Here is a 21,487-nt window from a genome sequence, read left to right as displayed (position 1 = left end):
TTCTCTTTCTGGGCTCCCTCTGGTGGTTACTGGAGGTAGTGGAGCTGATCTGATTGACAGAGGCTTGCCACCTGATAATGAGGAAGACGATTGGAGATCTGGGGTTTCAGATTGGGATTTTTAAGACAGCCGACTCCCTCTATCCCTGCTGGTGTTTTTCTTCCTGTGCCTTCTGAGGTCTGATGTCTCCTGCTCTTTCCCTGCATGTTCAGCTAAGTGGTTCATTTGCTACTCTGTTTGCATTTGATCTGGTTTTGTCTATTTCTGCTTTGTGCGGGTCAGCCAGCTCCGGCTGGGGCTGTGCTGAATCACCGCCCATATGCTACTGCTTGTGCCAGTTTGTTTTGTCCCCGGTTATATTGGTCTCTTTTTTGCTTTGCTTTCAGAATATACCTGAGTGCTGATATAGTGGGGCGAAGTCGTGCAACTTCAGTGTTTTTTGTGCATCAGACGCGTTGGACTTTTGCAGGGTTTTTTGCGTGATTGCAGACAGTGTCATTCCTTTCCTGTCCTGTCTAGTCAGTGTGGGCCCCATCGTTTGCTCAGTCTATTTCTCTGCCTGCGTTTGTGTTTTCATCTTGTCTCACCGACAATATATGTTTAGGGGCTATCTATTCCTTTGGGGTCTGCTCCGGAACAGTTTAGATTTCCCCTTTCTAGCATTAGGCTTAGTTAGCTCTCCGGCTGTGCTGAGGCGTCTAGGATCATCGTAGGTACGCGCCACGGCTTCTGCTAGTTGTGTGGACAGGATCAGGGGTCTGCAATCTGCTTAGTTACCAACCTCTCTGGTTTTCTGTGGCTTACCCTGGACCAGCTCTCCTCCTCAGTGACCCATTCATAATAGAATCACCAGCCTAACTGTAGACTCTAGGGTACTCTAAGGCTGTGTGCCCACGTAGCGATTTTTAAGCGTTTTTGCTGCGATTTTCGGTGCGAAAACGTTTAAAAATCGTGTACAGAACGCCCCCCCATGCATTCCTATGGCATTCCGCACATGCTGTGCTAATGCTGCGCTTTTTTCCGTGGCGGAATCGCATCGCGGAAAAAATCGCAGCATGCTCATTCTTTTGTGCGGAATCGCAAAGAATTGCCGCGATTCCGCACCCATAGGAATGCATGAGAATCGCTTACTTCCCGCATGTGGCTATGTCCACCATGCAGGAAGTTAAGCGTCTCATGTGCGGTTGGTACCTACGGTGTGGAGGAGAGGAGACTGTCCTCCAGGCCCTGGGTACCATACCCCTGTAAAAAAAAGAATAAAAAAATAAAAAATCGGGGTATATTTACCTTCCGGCGTCACGCGCAGCATTCCCGGCCTAGCGTTCCCAGTAATGCCTTGCGGCAAGGCCCTGTGATGACGTAGTCTCGCGAGATCGCTATAGCAACGCGAGACTACGTCATCACAGGTCTCGCAAGGCATTACTGGGAACGCTAGGCCGGGAATGCAGCGCGAGACACCGGAAGGTAAATATACCCCGATTTTTTTTTTTTTCAGCATTTTAACATTCTATCTTTTACTATTGATGCCGCATAGGCAGCCTCAATAGTAAAAACCTGGTCACACTTGTCAAACACTATGTTTGACGAGTGTGATCAACCTGTCAATCACTTTCCAAGCGATGCTTCAAATCGCTTGGAAAGTGCTTGAATATCGCACACGAAAATCGCGGCAAAATCGCGATCATAATCGCGGTGAAATCGCGCAGAAAAAAACGCGCGATTTCTGGGAAGGAGTCCGGTTTTTGGTGTGCGTTTTAACACGCAACGTGGGTACATAGCCTTAAGAAGGAAAGTATTTAAAAAAAAAAGTGTCAGAATTTTTTTATATATATATTTTTTCCTCTTTTTCTTCCCTCTGGGACTGTAGGGAGATATTTTTTGTCTAAATGGAAACTAAGCAATTGTCTGATCATGTTCAGCAGCTCGCTGCTGAAGTACGGGGAATTTTTGCCTATCTCGCTCAATCACCTGCTGTTGAACCAAAAATCCCTACTGATGTGCTTTTTGGGGATCGATCTAAATTTTTGAATTTTAAGAATAATAGTAAACTATTTTTTGCTTTGAAACCTAACTCATTGGGGAGCTCTGTGCAGCAGGTTAAAATTGTCATCTCCTTGCTCAGCGGCGATCCTCAGGATTGGGCCTTTTCTTTGACACCTGGAGATCCTATTCTGGATTATGTGGACGCGTTTTTTCAAGCCTTGGGGTTGTTGTATGATGAACCTAATGCTATTGATCAAGCTGAGAAAACCTTATTGGCATTGAACCAGGGTCAGGATTCTGCAGAGTTATATTGTCAAAAATTCCAAAAGTGGGCGGTCCGTACTAAATGGAATGATAGTGCCCTAGCAGCTCTCTTTCGGAAGGGTTTGGCAGAAACTGTAAAAGATGTTACGGTGGGATTTCCTATTCCCTCTTGTCTCGACGACTCTGTCATTGGCCATTCAAATCGATCGGCGTTTATGTAAACGTAAAACTACACGAGAGGCGTTGCCGCCTTTCGAACGAACGCCTGAACCTATGCAATATGATAGCGATTTGTCTAGAGCGCAACGTCAGGAGTTTAGAAGGCGTAATAAGTTGTTTTTTCTGTGGGGACGCCTCTCATACTATTGCTGTCTGCCCTAAACGAGAAAAACGTTTTGCGCACACATCTGCTGTGGGCAGTGTACAGCCCAAGTTCCTTTTGGCGATTACCCTGATCTGCTCCTTGTCTACATTTTCCGCTAAGGCTTTTGTTGATTCAGGAGCAGCTTTGAATCTGATGGATTTGGACTTTGCTAAACGTCGTGGTTTTCCCATGATACCCCTGCGGACTCCTATCCCTTTGAGGGGTATTGATGCTACTCCTTTGGCGGAGAATAAACTCCAGTTTTGGACCCAGGTGATAATGCGGGTCGCCCCGGACCACCAAGAAAATTGTAAGTTTTTGGTGTTGCATAATTTGCATGATACTATTGTTCTGGGTTTCCATTGGTTGCAAATTCATAATCCTGTTTTAGATTGGAAATCTGTGTCTGTGGTGAGATGGGGTTGTCAATGTGTTCTTAGGGACGCTCCTGTTTTCTCCACCTCTCCCCAGTCTCATGAAATTCCTGACTATTTGGCTGATTTTTGTGATGTATTCAAGTGAGAATAAAGGGCCTGTCACACTAAGCGATATCTCTAGCAATATTGCTACAACTTGTGACGTTATAGCGATATTGCTAGCGATATCGCTGTGTGTGATACTTACCTACAACCGGCTCCCCCGCTGCTTATCGCTGATCGCGCGAGAACGTCCTGGACCGTTTCTCGTCGTTAGCTTCCTGCGGCGCTTCCTGTGGAGAGACGAGCGACGAGCGTGGAGCCGGGCGGGAGGACGTCAGGATCGCCTAGTGTGACAAGTAGCGACCCCCGTCCCCAGCGATGTCGCTGGTGAGATCTGCCTGTGTGGCAGCTCACTAGCGACCACTTAGCGATGCACCAGCAATCCTGACAGCGGCATATCGCTGGTCGGGATCGCTGGTGCATCGCTAAGTGTGTCAGTACCTTTAGTCTGCGTCTTTGCCTCCTCGTAGGAGATATGACTTTGCAATTGAGTTAATGCCCGGGTGTAAATTTCCCAAGGGTCTGCTTTTCAGCTTATAGGTACCCGAACATGATGCTATGCAATCTTATAGCAAGGAGTCGTTGGAAAAGGGTCATATTAGACCATCCTCTTCACCTTTAGGTGCTGGGGTTGTTTTTGCGGCCAAGAAAGATGGTTCATTAAGACCGTGTATTGATTATCATTCCCTTAACAAAATCACTGTTAAATATCAGTACTCGTTGCCCCTGATTTCTGATTTATTTTCCAGAGTTAAGAGTGCCTGCTGGTTTACTAAGCTTGACCTGAGGGGGCGTATAATCTTATTCGCATCAAGCACGGGGATGAATGGAAGACGGCGTTTAATACTCCGGAGGGACATTTTGAGTACCTGGTGATGTCTTTTGAGCTCATTAATGCCCCTTCTGTCTTCCAGTCCTTTATGAATGATATTTTCCGTGACATTGTGGATAAGTTTTTGATCATCTATCTGGATGATATTTTGATCTTTTCTAGTGATTGGGATTCTCATGTGGAACACGTCCGGACTGTGTTCCGGATTTTGAGGGAGAATTCCGTTTGTTAAGGGATCGAAATGCCTCGTTGGTGTACAGAGGATTTCATTTTTGGGATTTATCTTGTCTCCATCGACTATTGAAATGGACCCGGCCAAGGTACAGGCCATTTATGATTGGGTTCAGCCTACTTCTTTGAAGGCCCTCCAGAAGTTTTTGGGTTTTGCTAATTTCTATCGTAAATTTATAGGTAATTTTTCTGGTATTGTCAAACCACTGACTGATCTGACCAAGAAGGGTGCTGATGTGCTGAATTGGTCTCCTGAGGCTGTCTCAGCATTTCAGGAGCTTAAGCGGAGATTTACTTCAGCTCCGGTTTTACGGCAACCTGATGTCTCACTTCCATTTCAGGTGGAGGTAGATGCTTCCGAGATTGGTGCAGGAGCTGTTTTGTCCCAAAAAGACCCTGTGACTTCTAAGATGAATCCCTGTGCCTTCTAAGATGAATCCCTGTGCCTTCTTTTCTCGAACGTTCTCCCCATCTGAACGCAACTATGACGTGGGGAATCAGGAACTGTTGGCCATGAAATGGGCATTTCAGGAGTGGAGACATTGGTTGGAGGGAGCTAGACATCAAGTTGTGGTCCTCACCGATCACAAGAATTTGATTTATCTGGAGTCGGCCAAACGCTTGAATCCTAGACAGGCTAGATGGGCCTTGTTTTTCATGCGGTTTAATTTTGTGGTTTCTTTTCTTCCGGGCACTAAGAATGTGAAGGCAGACGCCCTTTCTGGAGTTTCTTTGCCGATTCTCTTAATGTGACCGAGCCTACTACCATCCTAGGTGAGGGGGTAGTTCTTTCTGCCATTTCGCCCGATTTGAGACGCGCCCTGGAGGAATTTCAGGAGGATAAACCTGAGCGTTGCCCTATGGGAAAATTGTATGTTCCTGACCAGTGGAGAAAGAGAGTGATGTCTGAAATTCATTGCTCCGCATTGGCTGGTCATCCAGGTATTTTTGGTACCAGAGATTTGTTGAGTCGGTCCTTTTGGTGGCCTGCCTTATCTTGTGATGTTAGGAATTTTGTACAGTCCTGTGGGACTTGTTCTCGGTCTAAACCCTGTTCTCGTTATAGTGGGTTGCTGATGCCCCTGCCGGTGCCCAAGAGGCCATGGACCCATATCTCAATGGATTTTATTTCTGATCTTCCTGTCTCTCAGAGAATGACTGTTATCTGGGTGATTTGTGATAGATTTTCGAAGATGGTCCATCTTGTACCACTCCCAAAGTTGGCATCTTCCACTGAGTTGGTGCCCTCGTTTTTACAACAGGTGGTTCGGTTACATGGGATTCCTGAGAACATTGTGTCCGACAGAGGAGTTCAGTTTGTTTCCAGATTCTGGAAAGCCTTTTGTTCCAGTCTGGGAATTCAGTTATCCTTCTCCTCCGCGTTTCATCCCCAGACCAATGGACAGACGGAGAGAACAAACCAGACCTTGGAGTCTTATTTAAGATGTTTTATATCTGCTGATCAGGATGATTGGGTCTCATTTTTGCCCTTGGCCGAATTCGCGCTGAACAATAGAGCTAGTTCTGCCACTTTGATGTCACCCTTCTTCTGTAATTTTGGGTTTCATCCTCGATTCTCTTCAGGGCAAGTGGAATCTTCGTCCTGCCCAGGTGTGGACACTGTGGCTGAGAGAATGCAGCAGATATGGGACCAAGTGGTGGATAAGTTGTCACTCTCTCAGGAAAAGGCCCAGCGATTTTCCAACCGGCATAGGACCATTGGTCCCCGGTTTAAAGTGAGTGATATGGTTTGGTTGTCGTCTAAGAATATTCCTATGAAGGTTGCATCTCCAAAATTTAAGCCAAGATTTATTGGACCTTATAAGATTTTGGAGATTCTTAATCCTGTTTCTTTTCGATTGGCTCTTCCAGTTACGTTAAAGATCCATAACGTATTTCACAAATCTCTGTTGAAGAGGTTTGTTGAGCCAGTGGTTCCTATGGCAGCACCTCTTGACCCTGTGTTGGTTGAAGGCAATGTGGAATATGAGGTAGAGAAAATATTGGATTCTCGTTTGGTTAGACGGAGACTCCAGTATTTGGTCAAATGGAAGGGTTATGGCCAGTAGGATAATTCTTGGGTCTCTGCCTCTGATATTCATGCCAATAGATTGGTTCGTGCTTTTCACCGGGCCCATCCTGATCGGCCAGGTGGCGTGGATGAGGGTTCGGTGACCCCTCCCTCAAGGGGGGGTACTGTTGTGAGTTCATTGAGTTCTCCTTCCAGGATCCCTCTGGTGGTAACAGGAGGTAGTGAGGCTGATTTAATCAGTAGAGATCTGTCACCTGATAATGAGGATGACGATTGGACCTCAGGAATCTCAGATTGGATTTAAGACAGCCATCGCCCTACTCTGGTGCTGGTGATTCCATCTGCTTGTCAAGTCTTGGTTCTCAGCTCTGTTCCAGTCAGCTCAAGCTAAGTTTCTCTGCTAATGTTCACACTTGATTTTGTTGTTCTATTCAGTTTCTTGTGTGGTCAGTCAGCCCCGGCTGGGTCTGTGCTGAATTTCCACTCTTATTTATCTGTATTTGCCAATTTGCTTTTTGTCCCTTATTAGATTGAAATATTCCGAGACAAAGCAAAAAAGAGGCCAGAGTGCTGATATAGTGGGAGAAGTCTAGTGACTTCAGGGTTAATTTTGTTATCAGAAGTGTTGGACATTATTTTGTAGGGTTTTGGGCAGATTGCAGACAGTGTCTTTCCTTTCCTCTCCTTTCTAGTTAGTTTGGGCCCCATCGTTTGCTCAGCCTATTTTCCTGCCTGTGTTTGTGTTTTCATCTTGTTTCACCGTCAATACATGTGTGGGGGCTGTCTATTCCTTTGGGGTCTGCTCTGGGGCAGTTAGTTTTCCCCTTTTCTTGCTTTAGGCTTATTTAGTCCTCCGGCCGTGACGAGGCGTCTAGGATCATCGTAGGTACACTCCATGGCTGCTGCTAGTTGTGTGTTGATAGGATCAGGGATCTGCAATCTGCATAGTTACCAACCTCTTTGGTTTTTCTGGGCTTAGCATGTTTAGGTTTTTTCCTCCTCGGTGACCCATTCATAACAGGGTGATATGGTTTGGTTGTCTTCAAAGAATATTCCTATGAAGGTTGTGTCTCCAAAATTCAAGCCAAGATTCATTGGACCTTATAAGATTTTGGAAATCCTTAATCCCGATTCTTTCCGTTTGGCTCTTCCAGTTACGTTTAAGATTCATAACGCGTTCCATAAATCCTTGATGAAGAGGTTTGTAGAGCCAGTAGTTCACATGGCGGCACCTCCTGACCCTGTATTGGTTAAAGGTAATTTGGAGTATGAGGTACAGAAAATATTGGATTCTCGTTTGGCTAGACGGAGACTCCAGTACTTGGTCAAATGGAAGGGATATGGCCAGGAGGACAATTCTTGGGTCTCTGCTTCTGACATTCATGCCGAAAGATTGGTTCGTTCTTTTCACCGGGTCCATCATGACCGGCCTGGTGGCGTGGATGAGGGTTCGGTGACCTCTCCTCAAGGGGGGGGTACCGTTGTGAATTCTCTCTCTGGCTTCCCTCTGGTGATTACTGAAGGTAGTGGAGCTGGTCAGATTGACAGAGGGGTTGCGAGTTCTCTTTCTGGGCTCGCTCTGGTGGATGCTGGTGTTTTTCTTCCTGTGCCTCCTGAGGTCTGATGTCTCCTGCGCTTTCCCTGCATGTTCAGCTAAGTGGCTCATTTGCTACTCTGTTTGTATTTGATCTGGTTTTGTCTATTTCTGCTTTGTGCGGGTTAGCCAGCTCCGGCTGGGGCTGTGCTGAATCACCGCCCATATGTTACTGCTTGTGCCAGTTTGTTTCATCCCCTGTTATAGTGGTCTCTTTTTGCTTTGCTTTCAGAATATACCAGAGTGCTGATATAGTGGGGGTGAAGTCGTGCGACTTCAGTGTTTTTTTGTGCATCAGACGTGTTGGACTTTTACAGGGTTTTTTGCGTGATTGCAGACAGTGTCTTTCCTTTCCTGTCTAGTCAGTGTGGGACCCATCGTTTGCTCAGTCTATTTTCCTACCTGCATTTTCATCTTGTCTCGCCGACAATACAGTATATGTTTGGGGGCTGTCTATTCCTTTGGGGTCTGCTCTGGGGCAGTTTAGATTTCTCTTTCTTGCTTTAGGCTGTTAGCTCTCCGGCTGTGCCGAGGCGTGTAGGATCATCGTAGGTACGCTCCACGGCTACTGCTAGTTGTGTGGACAGGATCAGGGGTCTGCAATCCTTTTAGTTACCAACCTCTGTGGTTTTCTGTGGCTTAACCTGGGCCTGCTATCCTCCTCGGTGACCCATTCATAACAGAACAGCATACCCAGTTCACAGCTGGAGGCAGTCACAAAGTAGGAGATTGATCGGACACCGGCCACAGTCCCCTATACCCACTTACACACCACAAATACGGCCGCCCCTGGGCACAGGAGCTCAGACACTTACATAGACACCTACACACTGGCAAATAAAAATGGCAGCCTATAGCGGCTGCAGAAATAATAAAATATTTATAAAACTGGACATTTAATTTTGTATTAACAATAATTATATTATCATCCATATTATAAATGACGACCTGTGACCTCACATATAACAGGATCACATCATTATCAATTCAGAATGTGCTGAAAGTGATTATACATCTAAAGATCCTCACCTGGGCAGTGATCTGTAGGGGTCTCCTCTTCACACCGCTGATTACCCCTTACATTAGGGATCTCCTCTTCACACCGCTGATCGCCTCTCACATTAGGGGTCTCCTCTTTACACCGCTGATCGCCCCTCACATTAGGGGTCTCCTCTTCACACCGCTGATCGCCCCTCACATTAGGGGTCTCCTCTTTGCACCACAGAACGCCTGTCACATTAGCGGTTTCCTCTTTACACCGCTGATCACCCCTCACATTAGGGGTCTCCTCTTTACACCGCTGATCGCCCCTCACATTAGGGGTCTTCTCTTTACACCGCTGATCGCCCCTCACATTTCTCTCTGGACCATTAATATTGTTCAGATCTTTATCCGCATCCAAAAGCTGCAAAACAAATATTTTAAAAAACCCCGATGATAGTGAGAAGATACGGACATGTCATGTCCGTTGTCAGCTGTGATCCTGCCGTCTCCTCCGCTCTCATTACACAAGTATAAAACATATAATACTGGAGAAGAAAACAAGACTGAACACAAGGACGTCACAGCCGTCTACACATCATAGGGAGATCTCCATCTACCTGATGGTCCTGTGGAGGAGGAGCGGGACATCTCTCTGGGGTTGTCCTCTTACTGGGGAGAACTGAGGAGACACAGACAGGACTGACATCATTATTACATACAGAGAATTATAGGCCATGTGTATTTAGTCCTGTCTATTACCTGGTGATGTGCGGGGCCGGTGCTCCTCCATCATCACCTCCTGGTACCGATCCTTGTGTCCTTCTAGATACTTCCACTCCTCCACGGAGAAATAGACGGTGACGTCCTGACACCTTATAGGAACCTGACACACACAATGATACTGTCATCACCCAGAATCCTCCAGTGCTGTCCTGTATAATGTCCCCGCATTCCCAGCAGCGTCACCTCTCCAGTCAGCAGCTCAATCATCTTGTTGGTGAGTTCTAGGATCTTCTGGTCATTGATGTCCTCATGTATCCGGGGGTGAGGTGGAGGCCCCGGGATTGGGCTCAGGGTTCCTCCCCGTCCTTCAGACACAGGGGCCTGACAGCGATCACTAGAGGTCTTCACTACTGTGTAATCCTGAGTGGGGAGACATTAATAATATCACTACAGACATCTCCAGAGTCCATCACCTCTCCGGTCATATCCCCTGTTATTCCAATAGATAATGTGGTCATGAGATGACATCAGAACCACTCACCTCTCCGATCATATCCCCTGTTATTGCCATAGATAATGAGGTCATGTGATAACATCAGAGCCTCTCACCTCTCCGGTCATATCCCCTGTTATTCCCATAGATAATGAGGTCATGTGATGACACCAGAACCTGTCACCTCTCCGGTCATATCCCCTGTTATTCCCATAGATAATGAGGTCTGTTGTGAGTTCATTTTCCCCTCCGTCACTGAGGCCTGGTGAACTCCCTATTCTAGTGAAGGAAGGTAGTGAGCCTGATTATCAGGCACCTGGGACTAATGAAGACGATTGGCTGAGTGGAGTCACTGACTGGATTTAAGGCAGCCTACGCCCTTTCTGCCCTGCGGGTGATTTCTCTGTGGACTCTTGGACACCAGTCTGATTCCTGCTCTCCTAAAGCTAAGTTTTCTGTTTTGCCTTTTTGCATTTAAGATTTGTTTTTGTTTTTCTTGCTTTTTGGATTCTGCCACTCCCTGCTGGAGTGTGCAGTGTTCCGTTAGCTCTGTCTTCAGAAAGTACCTGAGTGCTGATTTAGTTTTTGAAGCTTAGTTGCTTCAGGGCCTTTTTTATATCAGCTTGTTGGCTTTTGTCTCTGATAGGGTTTTGGCAGATTGCAGACAGCAGCCTTCCTATCCGTTCCTATCTAGGTAGTGTTTGGGCCCCGTCTTTGCTCAGTCTGTCTTTCTGTCTGTGTAAGTGTTTTCATCTTGCTTCACCGTCATTATATGTGGGGGGCTGCCTATTGCTTTGGGGTCTGCTCTGGGGCAGTTAGATTTCCCCTTTCCTTCTTTAGGCCTATGTATCTCTCCGGCTGTGATCGAGGGGTCTAGGTGATCGTAGGAACCCCCCACGGCTACTGCTAGTTGTGTTGATAGGTTCAGGGGTCTGCAATCTGATAGTTGCCAACTTCTCTGGTTTTCTGGACTTAGCTAGCATTTCTGTTTTTGCCTCCTACGGTGACTCAATCATAACAGAGGTCAGGTGATGACATCAGAGCCTCTCACCTCTCCGGTCATATCCCGTTATTCCCATAGATAATGAGGTCATTTGATGACATCAGAACCTCTCACCTTTCCGGTTATATCCCGTTATTCCCATAGATAATGAGGTCATGTGATGACATCAGAACCTCTCATCTCTCCGGTCACATCGCATTATTCCCATAGATAATGAGGTCATGTGATGACATCAGAACCTCTCACCTTTCCGGTTATATCCCGTTATTCCCATAGATAATGAGGTCATATGATGACATTAGAGCCTCTCACCTCTCCGGTCATATCCCGTTATTCCCATAGATAATGAGGTCATGTGATGACATCAGAGCCTCTCACCTCTCCAGTCATATCCCGTTATTCCCATAGATAATGAGGTCATGTGATGACATCAGAGCCTCTCACCTCTCCGGTCACATACCGTTATTCCCACAGATAATGAGGTCATGTGATGACATCAGAGCCTCTCACCTCTCCGGTCATATCCTGTTATTCCCATAGATAATAAGGTCATGTGATTACATCAGAGCCTCTCACCTCTCCGGTCATATCCCGTTATTCCCATAGATAATGAGGTCATGTGATGACATCAGAGCCTCTCACCTCTCCGGCCATATCCCCTGTTATTCCCATAGATAATGAGGTCATGTGATGACATCAGAACCTCTCACCTCTCCGGTCATATCCCGTTATTCCCATAGATAATGAGGTCATGTGATGACATCAGAGGCTCTCACCTCTCCGGTCACATCCCCTGTTATTCCCATAGATAATGAGGTCATGTGATGACATCAGAGCCTCTCACCTCTCCGGTAAGATGGAAGATTATCTCCAGGGTGAGGTTTAGTATCCTCTCGGCCATCTTGCCTCTGTCCTTATTCATCCCTGACACATTAATCAGGAAGATTCCCGCAGAGACGTTATCAGCAGAGGATCCTTTATTGTAAGAACCTGAAAGGAAAATACAATGTAAACATCATAGTAATCAAAGGAAACGTTTCAAAAACTAACCACCCTTTTTACCCTCTCCCGTGACCTCTGCCTGTAGGTGGCGCCGCTCTTGCACTGTGTGCAGGCAGTGACATGTTTCTATTTAACATTAGTGCCACCCAGCAGGGAATCTATGTCTTACTGCAGCGTACTGGTTATCAGTAGTGGTCCGCTCTCTGCGGTCAGCCTTGTGTGAGGGCAAATCCCGCTTAACCCCCTGCAGTTACTTTTCAGTGCCAGTTATAAGTTGTTACTGACCCTGGTCTGCTGCTTTGTCATCCCGCATCTTTCAGTTCTTTGTTTCTCACTTGGTCTCACATTCTTTCCCGGACATTGACCTTCTGGTTTTGACTTCTCATTACACCTATTCTCGCTCCACCGGCCAGCAGCCACTCCATGCGCCTAATCCAGGGGGTCCTCCTTATCCCAGTACAGGGATTATATTAATAGCAGCCAGGTTTCCACATCTAGTGCACCATTACAGGGAGGGAGAACAGCAGCGATAATGGCAAGAAACAAAGGATGGAGTGACAGAGGCAGAACAGAGGAGATCACACAGAGATCACTGCTCCCAGATCTGTCACGTGGCTATGGAAGGGGATCTGTTCAGCTGATTTTGGAGATTCCTGGTACCGGTTGTCATGCATCTGGGTTCAAACCCACAGCAGCTACGCCTTTTCTCTGGAGCAGACTTCTGGTGACCTCACCGTTTCTGGAGCATGTTCCTGGTGTTCTCACCGTCTCTGGAGCAGGTGGTTCCTGCTGTCCTCACCGTCTCTGGAGCAAGTGGTTCCTGGTGTACTCAATGTCTTTGGAACAGGTTCCTGGTGTCCTCACTGTCTCTGGAGCAGGTTCCTGGTGTCCTCACGGTCTCTGGAGCAGGTTCCTGGTGTCCTCACGGTCTCTGGAGCAGGTTCCTGGTGTCCTCACGGTCTCTGGAGCAGGTTCCTGGTGTCCTCACGGTCTCTGGAGCAGGTTCCTGGTGTCCTCACGGTCTCTGGAGCAGGTTCCTGGTGTCCTCACGGTCTCTGGAGCAGGTTCCTGGTGTCCTCACGGTCTCTGGAGCAGGTTCCTGGTGTCCTCACGGTCTCTGGAGCAGGTTCCTGGTGTCCTCACGGTCTCTGGAGCAGGTTCCTGGTGTCCTCACGGTCTCTGGAGCAGGTTCCTGGTGTCCTCACGGTCTCTGGAGCAGGTTCCTGGTGTCCTCACGGTCTCTGGAGCAGGTTCCTGGTGTCCTCACGGTCTCTGGAGCAGGTTCCTGGTGTCCTCACGGTCTCTGGAGCAGGTTCCTGGTGTCCTCACGGTCTCTGGAGCAGGTTCCTGGTGTCCTCACGGTCTCTGGAGCAGGTTCCTGGTGTCCTCACGGTCTCTGGAGCAGGTTCCTGGTGTCCTCACGGTCTCTGGAGCAGGTTCCTGGTGTCCTCACGGTCTCTGGAGCAGGTTCCTGGTGTCCTCACGGTCTCTGGAGCAGGTTCCTGGTGTCCTCACGGTCTCTGGAGCAGGTTCCTGGTGTCCTCACGGTCTCTGGAGCAGGTTCCTGGTGTCCTCACGGTCTCTGGAGCAGGTTCCTGGTGTCCTCACGGTCTCTGGAGCAGGTTCCTGGTGTCCTCACGGTCTCTGGAGCAGGTTCCTGGTGTCCTCACGGTCTCTGGAGCAGGTTCCTGGTGTCCTCACGGTCTCTGGAGCAGGTTCCTGGTGTCCTCACGGTCTCTGGCGCAGGTTCCTGGTGTCCTCACGGTCTCTGGCGCAGGTTCCTGGTGTCCTCACGGTCTCTGGAGCAGGTTCCTGGTGTCCTCACGGTCTCTGGAGCAGGTCCCTGGTGTCCTCACGGTCTCTGGAGCAGGTCCCTGGTGTCCTCACGGTCTCTGGAGCAGGTCCCTGGTGACCTCACGGTCTCTGGCGCAGGTCCCTGGTGTCCTCACGGTCTCTGGCGCAGTTCCCTGGTGTCCTCACGGTCTCTGGCGCAGGTCCCTGGTGTCCTCACGGTCTCTGGTGCAGGTCCCTGGTGTCCTCACGGTCTCTGGTGCAGGTCCCTGGTGTCCTCACGGTCTCTGGTGCAGGTCCCTGGTGTCCTCACGGTCTCTGGTGCAGGTCCCTGGTGTCCTCACGGTGTCTGGTGCAGATCCCTGGTGTCCTCACGGTCTCTGGTGCAGGTCCCTGGTGTCCTCACGGTCTCTGGAGCAGGTTCCTGGTGACCTCACTGTCTCTGGAGCAGGTTCCTGGTGACCTCACCGTCTCTGGAGCAGGTTCCTGGTGACCTCACTCTCTGGAGCAGGTTCCTGGTGTCCTCACGGTCTCTGGAGCAGGTTCTTGGTGTCCTCAATGTCTCTGGAGCAGGTGGTTCCTGGTGTCCTCAAGGTCTCTGAAGCATGTTCCTGGTGACCTCACTGTCTCTGGAGCAGGTTCCTGGTGTTCTCACTGTCTCTGGAGCAGGTTCCAGGTGTCCTCACCGTCTGTTATCCTTTCTTTAGTCTGTTTAGGTTAATAGGTATTTTCCTTTATTCATCTGTCTGCACAATCACCTTTCAGGTGCGGCTTTACATACTTTTCCCCTGCTGGTATTATATGATTGTGATATTTTCATTTGGATGTCCAGCCATACTGCCGTTGTTTATGCCAGTCAGTGAAAGACCAGCTATGGTTTATCTCTCTGCTGATTAATCTTTTCACCCTGCACCTATTTTCTGTTTCTAGTTTAGGAAGTATGCGGCATACTCTCCAGCAGCACCTTATCTTCTCATTTTGTATTTGGTAGTTTGTTTTCACTCACTCTGGGATCTCTTTCTATCTCCGCACTCCTTTCTTTTAGTAGGTAATATACTCTCTGCTCTGCCCTTCGGTTCCGTAGGAGGAATGTGAAGCGCTCGACGACCTTTCAGGCAGCATAGGTCCCAGCGGCCATAGTATATTCTGTTGTTAGGGCTATTCAAGCCCACATAGGAACCTCTAGGTCAGAATTTCTAGTCTGTACAGGCATCGGCAGGGTCAGTTGCAGTTTCTAGTGATTTACCTATTTACCTCTGTGAGATGTTACACAATCATAATAACGGTGTGACGGAGACACTGAGAACACGGGGCAAATACATACCAGGTCCTGGCAGCACAGCAGAGGAGTACTGGACTGCTAGACATGAGACCTGAGGGGCCACACTAAGGCCATGTCATAGGGAGGAAAGAACAGGAGCCCTAAGGGGCCACACTGAGGCCATGTCATAGGGAGGAAGGTACAGGAGCCCTGAGGGGCCTCACTGAGGCCATGTCATAGGGAAAAAGGTACAGAAGCCCTGCGGTGCCACACTGAGGCCATTTCATAGGGACGAAGCTACAGGAGCGCCTAGGGGCCACACTGAGGCCATGTCATAGGGAGGAAGGTACAGGAGCCCTGAGGGGCCACACTGAGGCCATGTCATAGGGAGGAAGGTACAGGAGCCCTGAGGGGCCACACTGAGGCCATGTCATAGGGAGGAAGGTACAGGAGACCGAAGGGCACACTGAAGCCATGTCATAGGGAGGAAGGCACAGGAGCCCTGAGGGGCAAAACTGAGGCCATGTCATAGGGAGGAAGGTACAGGAGCCCTGAGGGACCACACTAAGGCCATGTCATAGGGAGGAAGGAACAGGAGAGTTGTGAGGGTCCACACTGAGGCCATGTCATAGGAAGAAAGGTACAGGAGAGTCCTGAGGGGCCACACAGAGGCCATGTCATAGGGAGGAAGGTACAGGAGCCCTTAGGGGTCACACTTAGGCCGTGTCATAGGAAGGTACAGGAGCCCGGAGGGGCCACACTGAAGCCATGTCATAGGGAGGAAGGTGCAGGAGCCCTGAGGGGCCACACTGAGGCCATGTCATAGGGAGGAAGGTACAGGAGCCCTGAGGGGCCACACTGAGGCCATGTCATAGGGAGGAAGGTACAGGAGCCCTGAGGGGCAAAACTGAGGCCATGTCATAGGGAGGAAGGTACAGGAGCCCTGAGGGACCACACTAAGGCCATATCATAGGGAGGAAAGAACAGGAGAGTTGTGAGGGGCCACACTGAGGCCATGTCATAGGAAGAAAGGTACAGGAGAGTCCTGAGGGGCCACACAGAGGCCATGTCATAGGGAGGAAGGTACAGGAGCCCTTAGGGGTCACACTTAGGCCGTGTCATAGGAAGGTACAGGAGCCCGGAGGGGCCACACTGAAGCCATGTCATAGGGAGGAAGGTGCAGGAGCCCTGAGGGGCCACACTGAGGCCATGTCATAGGGAGGAAGGTACAGGAGCCCTGAGGGGCCACACTGAGGCCATGTCATAGGGAGGAAGGTACAGGAGCCCTGAGGGGCCACACTGAGGCCATGTCATAGAGAGGAAGGTACAGGAGAGTCCTGGGGGCTGGAGACTGAATACAGCAGCGGTCATGTGACATCAGATGTTACCACACAGATAATAACAACTACAACTCCTCCCATCATCAGCCGCATAAAGGGTTAATCCTCCCCAATAACAGGAGGAGGGCGCCATCTGCAGGGAGTCTGTATGTTCTCCCCGTGTTTCCTCCCGCGCTCCAGAGACTGATGGGGAATTAGATTGTGATAATGTCTGTACAGCGCTGAGGAATATGTTGGCGCCATAGAAGCGAGTGACAGAAACACACACATACCTCCACCTGCAGAGCGGCCGTGTGCGGACAGGACCTGCGTGACGTCACAGTCATGTGATCAGTCACATGGGGGACAGTCACATGATCAGAGGCGGAGCTCCAGGTCTCTCAGTGTCTGCAGGACTCTGCTGTGCTGGATGATGAAGACCCAAAATAGCAGGAAGCTGCTGGAGAAGAGAAACGGGAAATGAGGGGCCGCACCACGGAGCCGTGTGAGGAGAGGACTGAGGGGCCGCACCATGGAGCCGTGTGAGGAGAGGACTGAGGGGCCGCACCATGGAGCCGTGTGAGGAGAGGACTGAGGGGCTGCACCATGGAGCCGTGTGAGGAGAGGACTGAGGGGCCGCACCATGGAGCCGTGTGAGGAGAGGACTGAGGGGCCGCACCATGGAGCCGTGTGAGGAGAGGACTGAGGGGCCGCACCATGGAGCCGTGTGAGGAGAGGACTGAGGGGCCGCACCATGGAGCCGTGAGAGGAGAGGACTGAGGGGCTGCACCATGGAGCCGTGTGAGGAGAGGACTGAGGGGCTGCACCATGGAGCCGTGTGAGGAGAGGACTGAGGGGCTGCACCACGGAGCCGTGTGAGGAGAGGACTGAGGGGCCGCACCACGGAGCCGTGTGAGGAGAGGACTGAGGGGCCGCACCATGGAGCCGTGTGAGGAGAGGACTGAGGGGCTGCACCATGGAGCCGTGTGAGGAGAGGACTGAGGGGCCGCACCACGGAGCCGTGTGAGGAGAGGACTGAGGGGCCGCACCATGGAGCCGTGTGAGGAGAGGACTGAGGGGCCGCACCATGGAGCCGTGTGAGGAGAGGACTGAGGGGCCGCACCATGGAGCCGTGTGAGGAGAGGACTGAGGGGCCGCACCACGGAGCCGTGTGAGGAGAGGACTGAGGGGCCGCACCACGGAGCCGTGTGAGGAGAGGACTGAGGGGCTGCACCACGGAGCCGTGTGAGGAGAGGACTGAGGGGCCGCACCACGGAGCCGTGTGAGGAGAGGACTGAGGGGCCGCACCACGGAGCTGTGAGAGGAGATGACTGAGGGGCCGCACCATGGAGCCGTGAGAGGAGATGACTGAGGGGCCGCACCATGGAGCCGTGTGAGGAGAGGACTGAGGGGCCGCACCACGGAGCCGTGTGAGGAGAGGACTGAGGGGCCGCACCACGGAGCCGTGTGAGGAGAGGACTGAGGGGCCGCACCATGGAGCCGTGAGAGGAGAGGACTGAGGGGCCGCACCATGGAGCCGTGAGAGGAGAGGACTGAGGGGCCGCACCATGGAGCTGTGAGAGGAGAGGACTGAGGGGCCGCACCATGGAGCTGTGAGAGGAGAGGACTGAGGGGCCGCACCATGGAGCCGTGAGAGGAGATGACTGAGGGGCTGCACCATGGAGCTGTGAGAGGAGAGGACTGAGGGGCCGCACCATGGAGCTGTGAGAGGAGAGGACTGAGGGGCCGCACCATGGACCATTGTACAAATGGGTATGAGGATGCAGGACTCGGTGTGAGTGCTCTGAGGATCTATTTTGGAAAGGGGTTGATGTTAATTGAGTGGGGCTGCTTAGCTGAGTTGAGGGGCTGTGTGGGAAATGGGAGATGATGAGGGGCTGTGTGGGGAGGAGGGGGGTTGATGAGGGGCTGTGTGGGGTGAAGAGGGGAGATGATGAGGCCGGGCTGTGTGGTGAAGAGGGGGGATGTTGAGGGGCTGTGTGGTGAAGAGGGGGGATGTTGAGGGGCTGTGTGGTGAAGAGGGGGGGATGTTGAGGGGCTGTGTTGAAGAGGGGGGGATGTTGAGGGGCTGTGTGGGGAGGAGGGGGGATGATGAGGGGTTGTGTGGTGAGGGGGGGATGAGGGGCTGTGTGTGGAGGAGGGGGCCGTGTGGGGAGGAGGTGGGATGATGAAGGGCTGTGTGGGAGGTTGATGAGGATCTGTGTGGGGAGAAGGGGGTGATGTGGGGCTGTGTGGAATGAAGGGGAGGTGATGAGGGGCTGTGTGGGGAGAAGGGATGATGAGGGGCTGTGTGGGGAATGAGGCGGCATTTTTCCTCAAGCTCGACCACTTCTTCCTGGCCAGGACCTGCAGTCTTGCATTGATTAGACACCCTCTCCCCCCCCCCCCCTCGAGGGCCTGTAGCACCATCCCAAGGCCGCCGGTTTCGTGCATCATGGACCCCGTCCACCACTCCCCATGTTACCTACTGTAAACACGGATTGTACGATCCTCATTTTATCAAAAATATTTTTTTTTAACTTTCTATTTTCCTCACCAAAATTTGGAGTGCCTCTAAGGGCTCATACTTGCGAGAAACATACACGACAACCTGGCTCTGCCGCCAGCACTCGGACCTGAGTATGAGGCTACATGTATTTCTATGCAGCTGCACGCTCCGGTCCCAGTGCTGGCGGCTGTGCCAGGTTTTCATGAGCAAGAATCGTGCGAGTCTCTCGCAAGTGGGTATGAGACCTTATGGTCTGAAAAATATGGTAACTTAAAAAAAAAAAAGTAAATGGAAAAACTGATCGATTATGTAACCAATTTCTTAGGTCCCAGCGGTGTTTCTCGGTGTTCGTCGGCCTTCTGTAAGCACTTACCATTCTCGGTGACCCGTACAGCCTGGTCCGTTTTAGAAGTCATATAGGACATTTGTTTTATGGAGGTCTATTATAGGGCCATCAGTTGCTGAGGGTCTGACTGCGGGTTCCCCCTCTGCTCCATAGCACACTCTGGCAGAGGTCACACTACATATTTTACACAGGGGTAAAAATACTCATAATTTTGAATATTTTTAGCCAAGGACATAATTTGCAGTAACTCAAATCTATGTACATAGTATACATTAGACCTGGGCATAGTGCAGCACTCTGGAGATCTGGCCCTCCGGATGTTTGTCTGGCATGTGGACTGAGGCAGTCAAAGGGCCTGAAAATTTTGGCCCACGGCTTGCACCATACAATTGCTTTCTTGGCGACCAAGCTTGCCAACCATCCAGAAATTCCAGGACAGTCTATGAAAACATGGCAATTTTTTTGCCCTGCCTGTAAAAAAAAAATGAAGGTGGCCATGATTTTTATTTTAATCTGAAGAAACTTATGCAGATAATTTTGACTAATTCTCATAATTTTATAGTGAATGCAGCTATTGTCTTCATATCTGTAACAGGGTCTTCCAAGCTGGGGTACCTCTTTCAGTACCACCCCGTGTTTTCGGAGGTCCGCTCTGCGTTGGCTGGAGTCTGAATGAAGGACGCTGGCTGGAATTCCTCTGAGTGCATGGGCGCATATAAAAGATCACTGCTTCTCCATGTATTTCCAGTCTAACAACACTTTACTCACAGGACACAGAATATATCACACATACAGACGGCCGGCCAATAGACCAGTGTCAGGCCAGACATGCATTACAAAAGCCGCAGGTGGCCGGAGCCTGCGTATGTTTACTGTGGGAATTACAAAGGTAGGGGGAGGGCGGACACTGCTGATTCATTAGGGACATGCATCTCACATGGAACTTATTATAGATACATATAACTGCACAACATATTCTGGGTGCTGAGTGGTTCTGTAACACGGCTCCCCCTTTTCAGCGACGCGATCGGCATACACAGTCTGATCCTCAGCGGATCGGTTTGGGGATGACCGAAGTTTATGGGGTTGGTACAAGTTCCGTTTGTCGACTTAGTCCATCGGCGTTACCGTTTTGTTTGCCGGGTCTGTAGTGGATGGTGAAGTCCAGAGGTTGTAGGGCTAAACTCCACCGCAGCAATCTGGCGTTGTCTCCGGAGACCCGATTAAGCCAGACTAGGGGATTATGGTCCGTTAGGAGGGAAAACTGTCGTCCATACAAATATGGTTGCAACTTCTTGAGTGCCCCTACTACTGCCAGGCACTCCTTCTCGATGGCTGCATAGCTTACTTCACGGGGCAGTAGTTTCCAACTCAGGTAAGCTACCGGGTGTTCTTGGCCGGCCAGCCCGACTTGGCTCAGTACTGCCCCCAATCCAAACATAGAAGCGTCTGTGTGAACCAGAAAACGTTTAGTTGGATCGGGTGCGGCCAATACAGGGGTATTGGTGAGGGCGTCCTTAAGTTGGCGGAAGGCTTCCTCACACTCTGAGGTCCAGGTTACCTGGCGGGGTTGGTTCTTACGGGTCAGATCAGTGAGGGGCTTGGCTACGCTGCTGTAATTGGGAACGAATTTCCTGTACTACCCCGCTGTCCCTAGAAATGCCATGACCTGGGTTTTAATGCTTGGGATGGGTCATTTGGCTATGGCCTCAATCTTGGCTGGTTCTGGTCGCTGCTTCCCACTTCCCACCCAATGCCCTAAATACTGAACCTCTGCTTTGCCTACGTGACACTTGTTTCGGTTCCGGGTGATTCCGGCCTGGTGGATCCTGTCCAATACTGTCTCTAGGTGATTTAGATGCTCTTCCCATGTCGCACTGTAGATGGCGATGTCGTCCAGGTAGCCACAAGCATAGTCCTGGAGACCATCCAGAAGCTGGTCAGCCAGCCTTTGGAAGGTCGCCGGGGAATTCTTCATCCCGAATGGCATAACTCGAAACTGGAATAAGCCGAACGGGGTGACAAATGCCGACTTGGGAATACCGTCAGGACTAAGGGGAATCTGCCAGTAGCCTTTGCATAGATCGATGGTGGTCAAATACTTTGCCCCCGCCAGCCGGTCTAACAACTCATCCACACGCGGCATGTGATATGCATCTGTCACTGTTTTCTCATTGAGCTTACGATAGTCTACACAAAACCGTGTAGTCCCATCCTTGGGCACTAACACTACGGGGGATGCCCAGGGACTATCTGACTCTTCAATGACCCCTAAAC

The 21,487-nt window shown here is 50.4% G+C and overlaps 1 protein-coding gene across 1 annotated transcript in view; it reads right to left on the bottom strand.

Moving 5' to 3' along the window:
• Positions 1–21,487, bottom strand: part of LOC141060472 (uncharacterized) — a 167,087-nt gene that overhangs the window by 15,294 nt on the left and 130,306 nt on the right. The window contains 5 exon segments of the mRNA XM_073556737.1: positions 8,809–9,184; positions 9,381–9,442; positions 9,523–9,646; positions 9,730–9,906; positions 11,827–11,972. Of these exon segments, the coding sequence (XP_073412838.1) occupies positions 8,809–9,184; positions 9,381–9,442; positions 9,523–9,646; positions 9,730–9,906; positions 11,827–11,972 (885 nt within the window).

Source organism: Dendrobates tinctorius, unplaced genomic scaffold (genome assembly GCF_039654945.1).
Source record: "Dendrobates tinctorius isolate UK_male_01 unplaced genomic scaffold, ASM3965494v1 ptg000237l, whole genome shotgun sequence".
NCBI lineage: Eukaryota > Metazoa > Chordata > Amphibia > Anura > Dendrobatidae > Dendrobates > Dendrobates tinctorius.
Note: the sequence above shows the minus strand (reverse complement) of the source record. Positions and strands in the feature narration are given on the sequence as shown.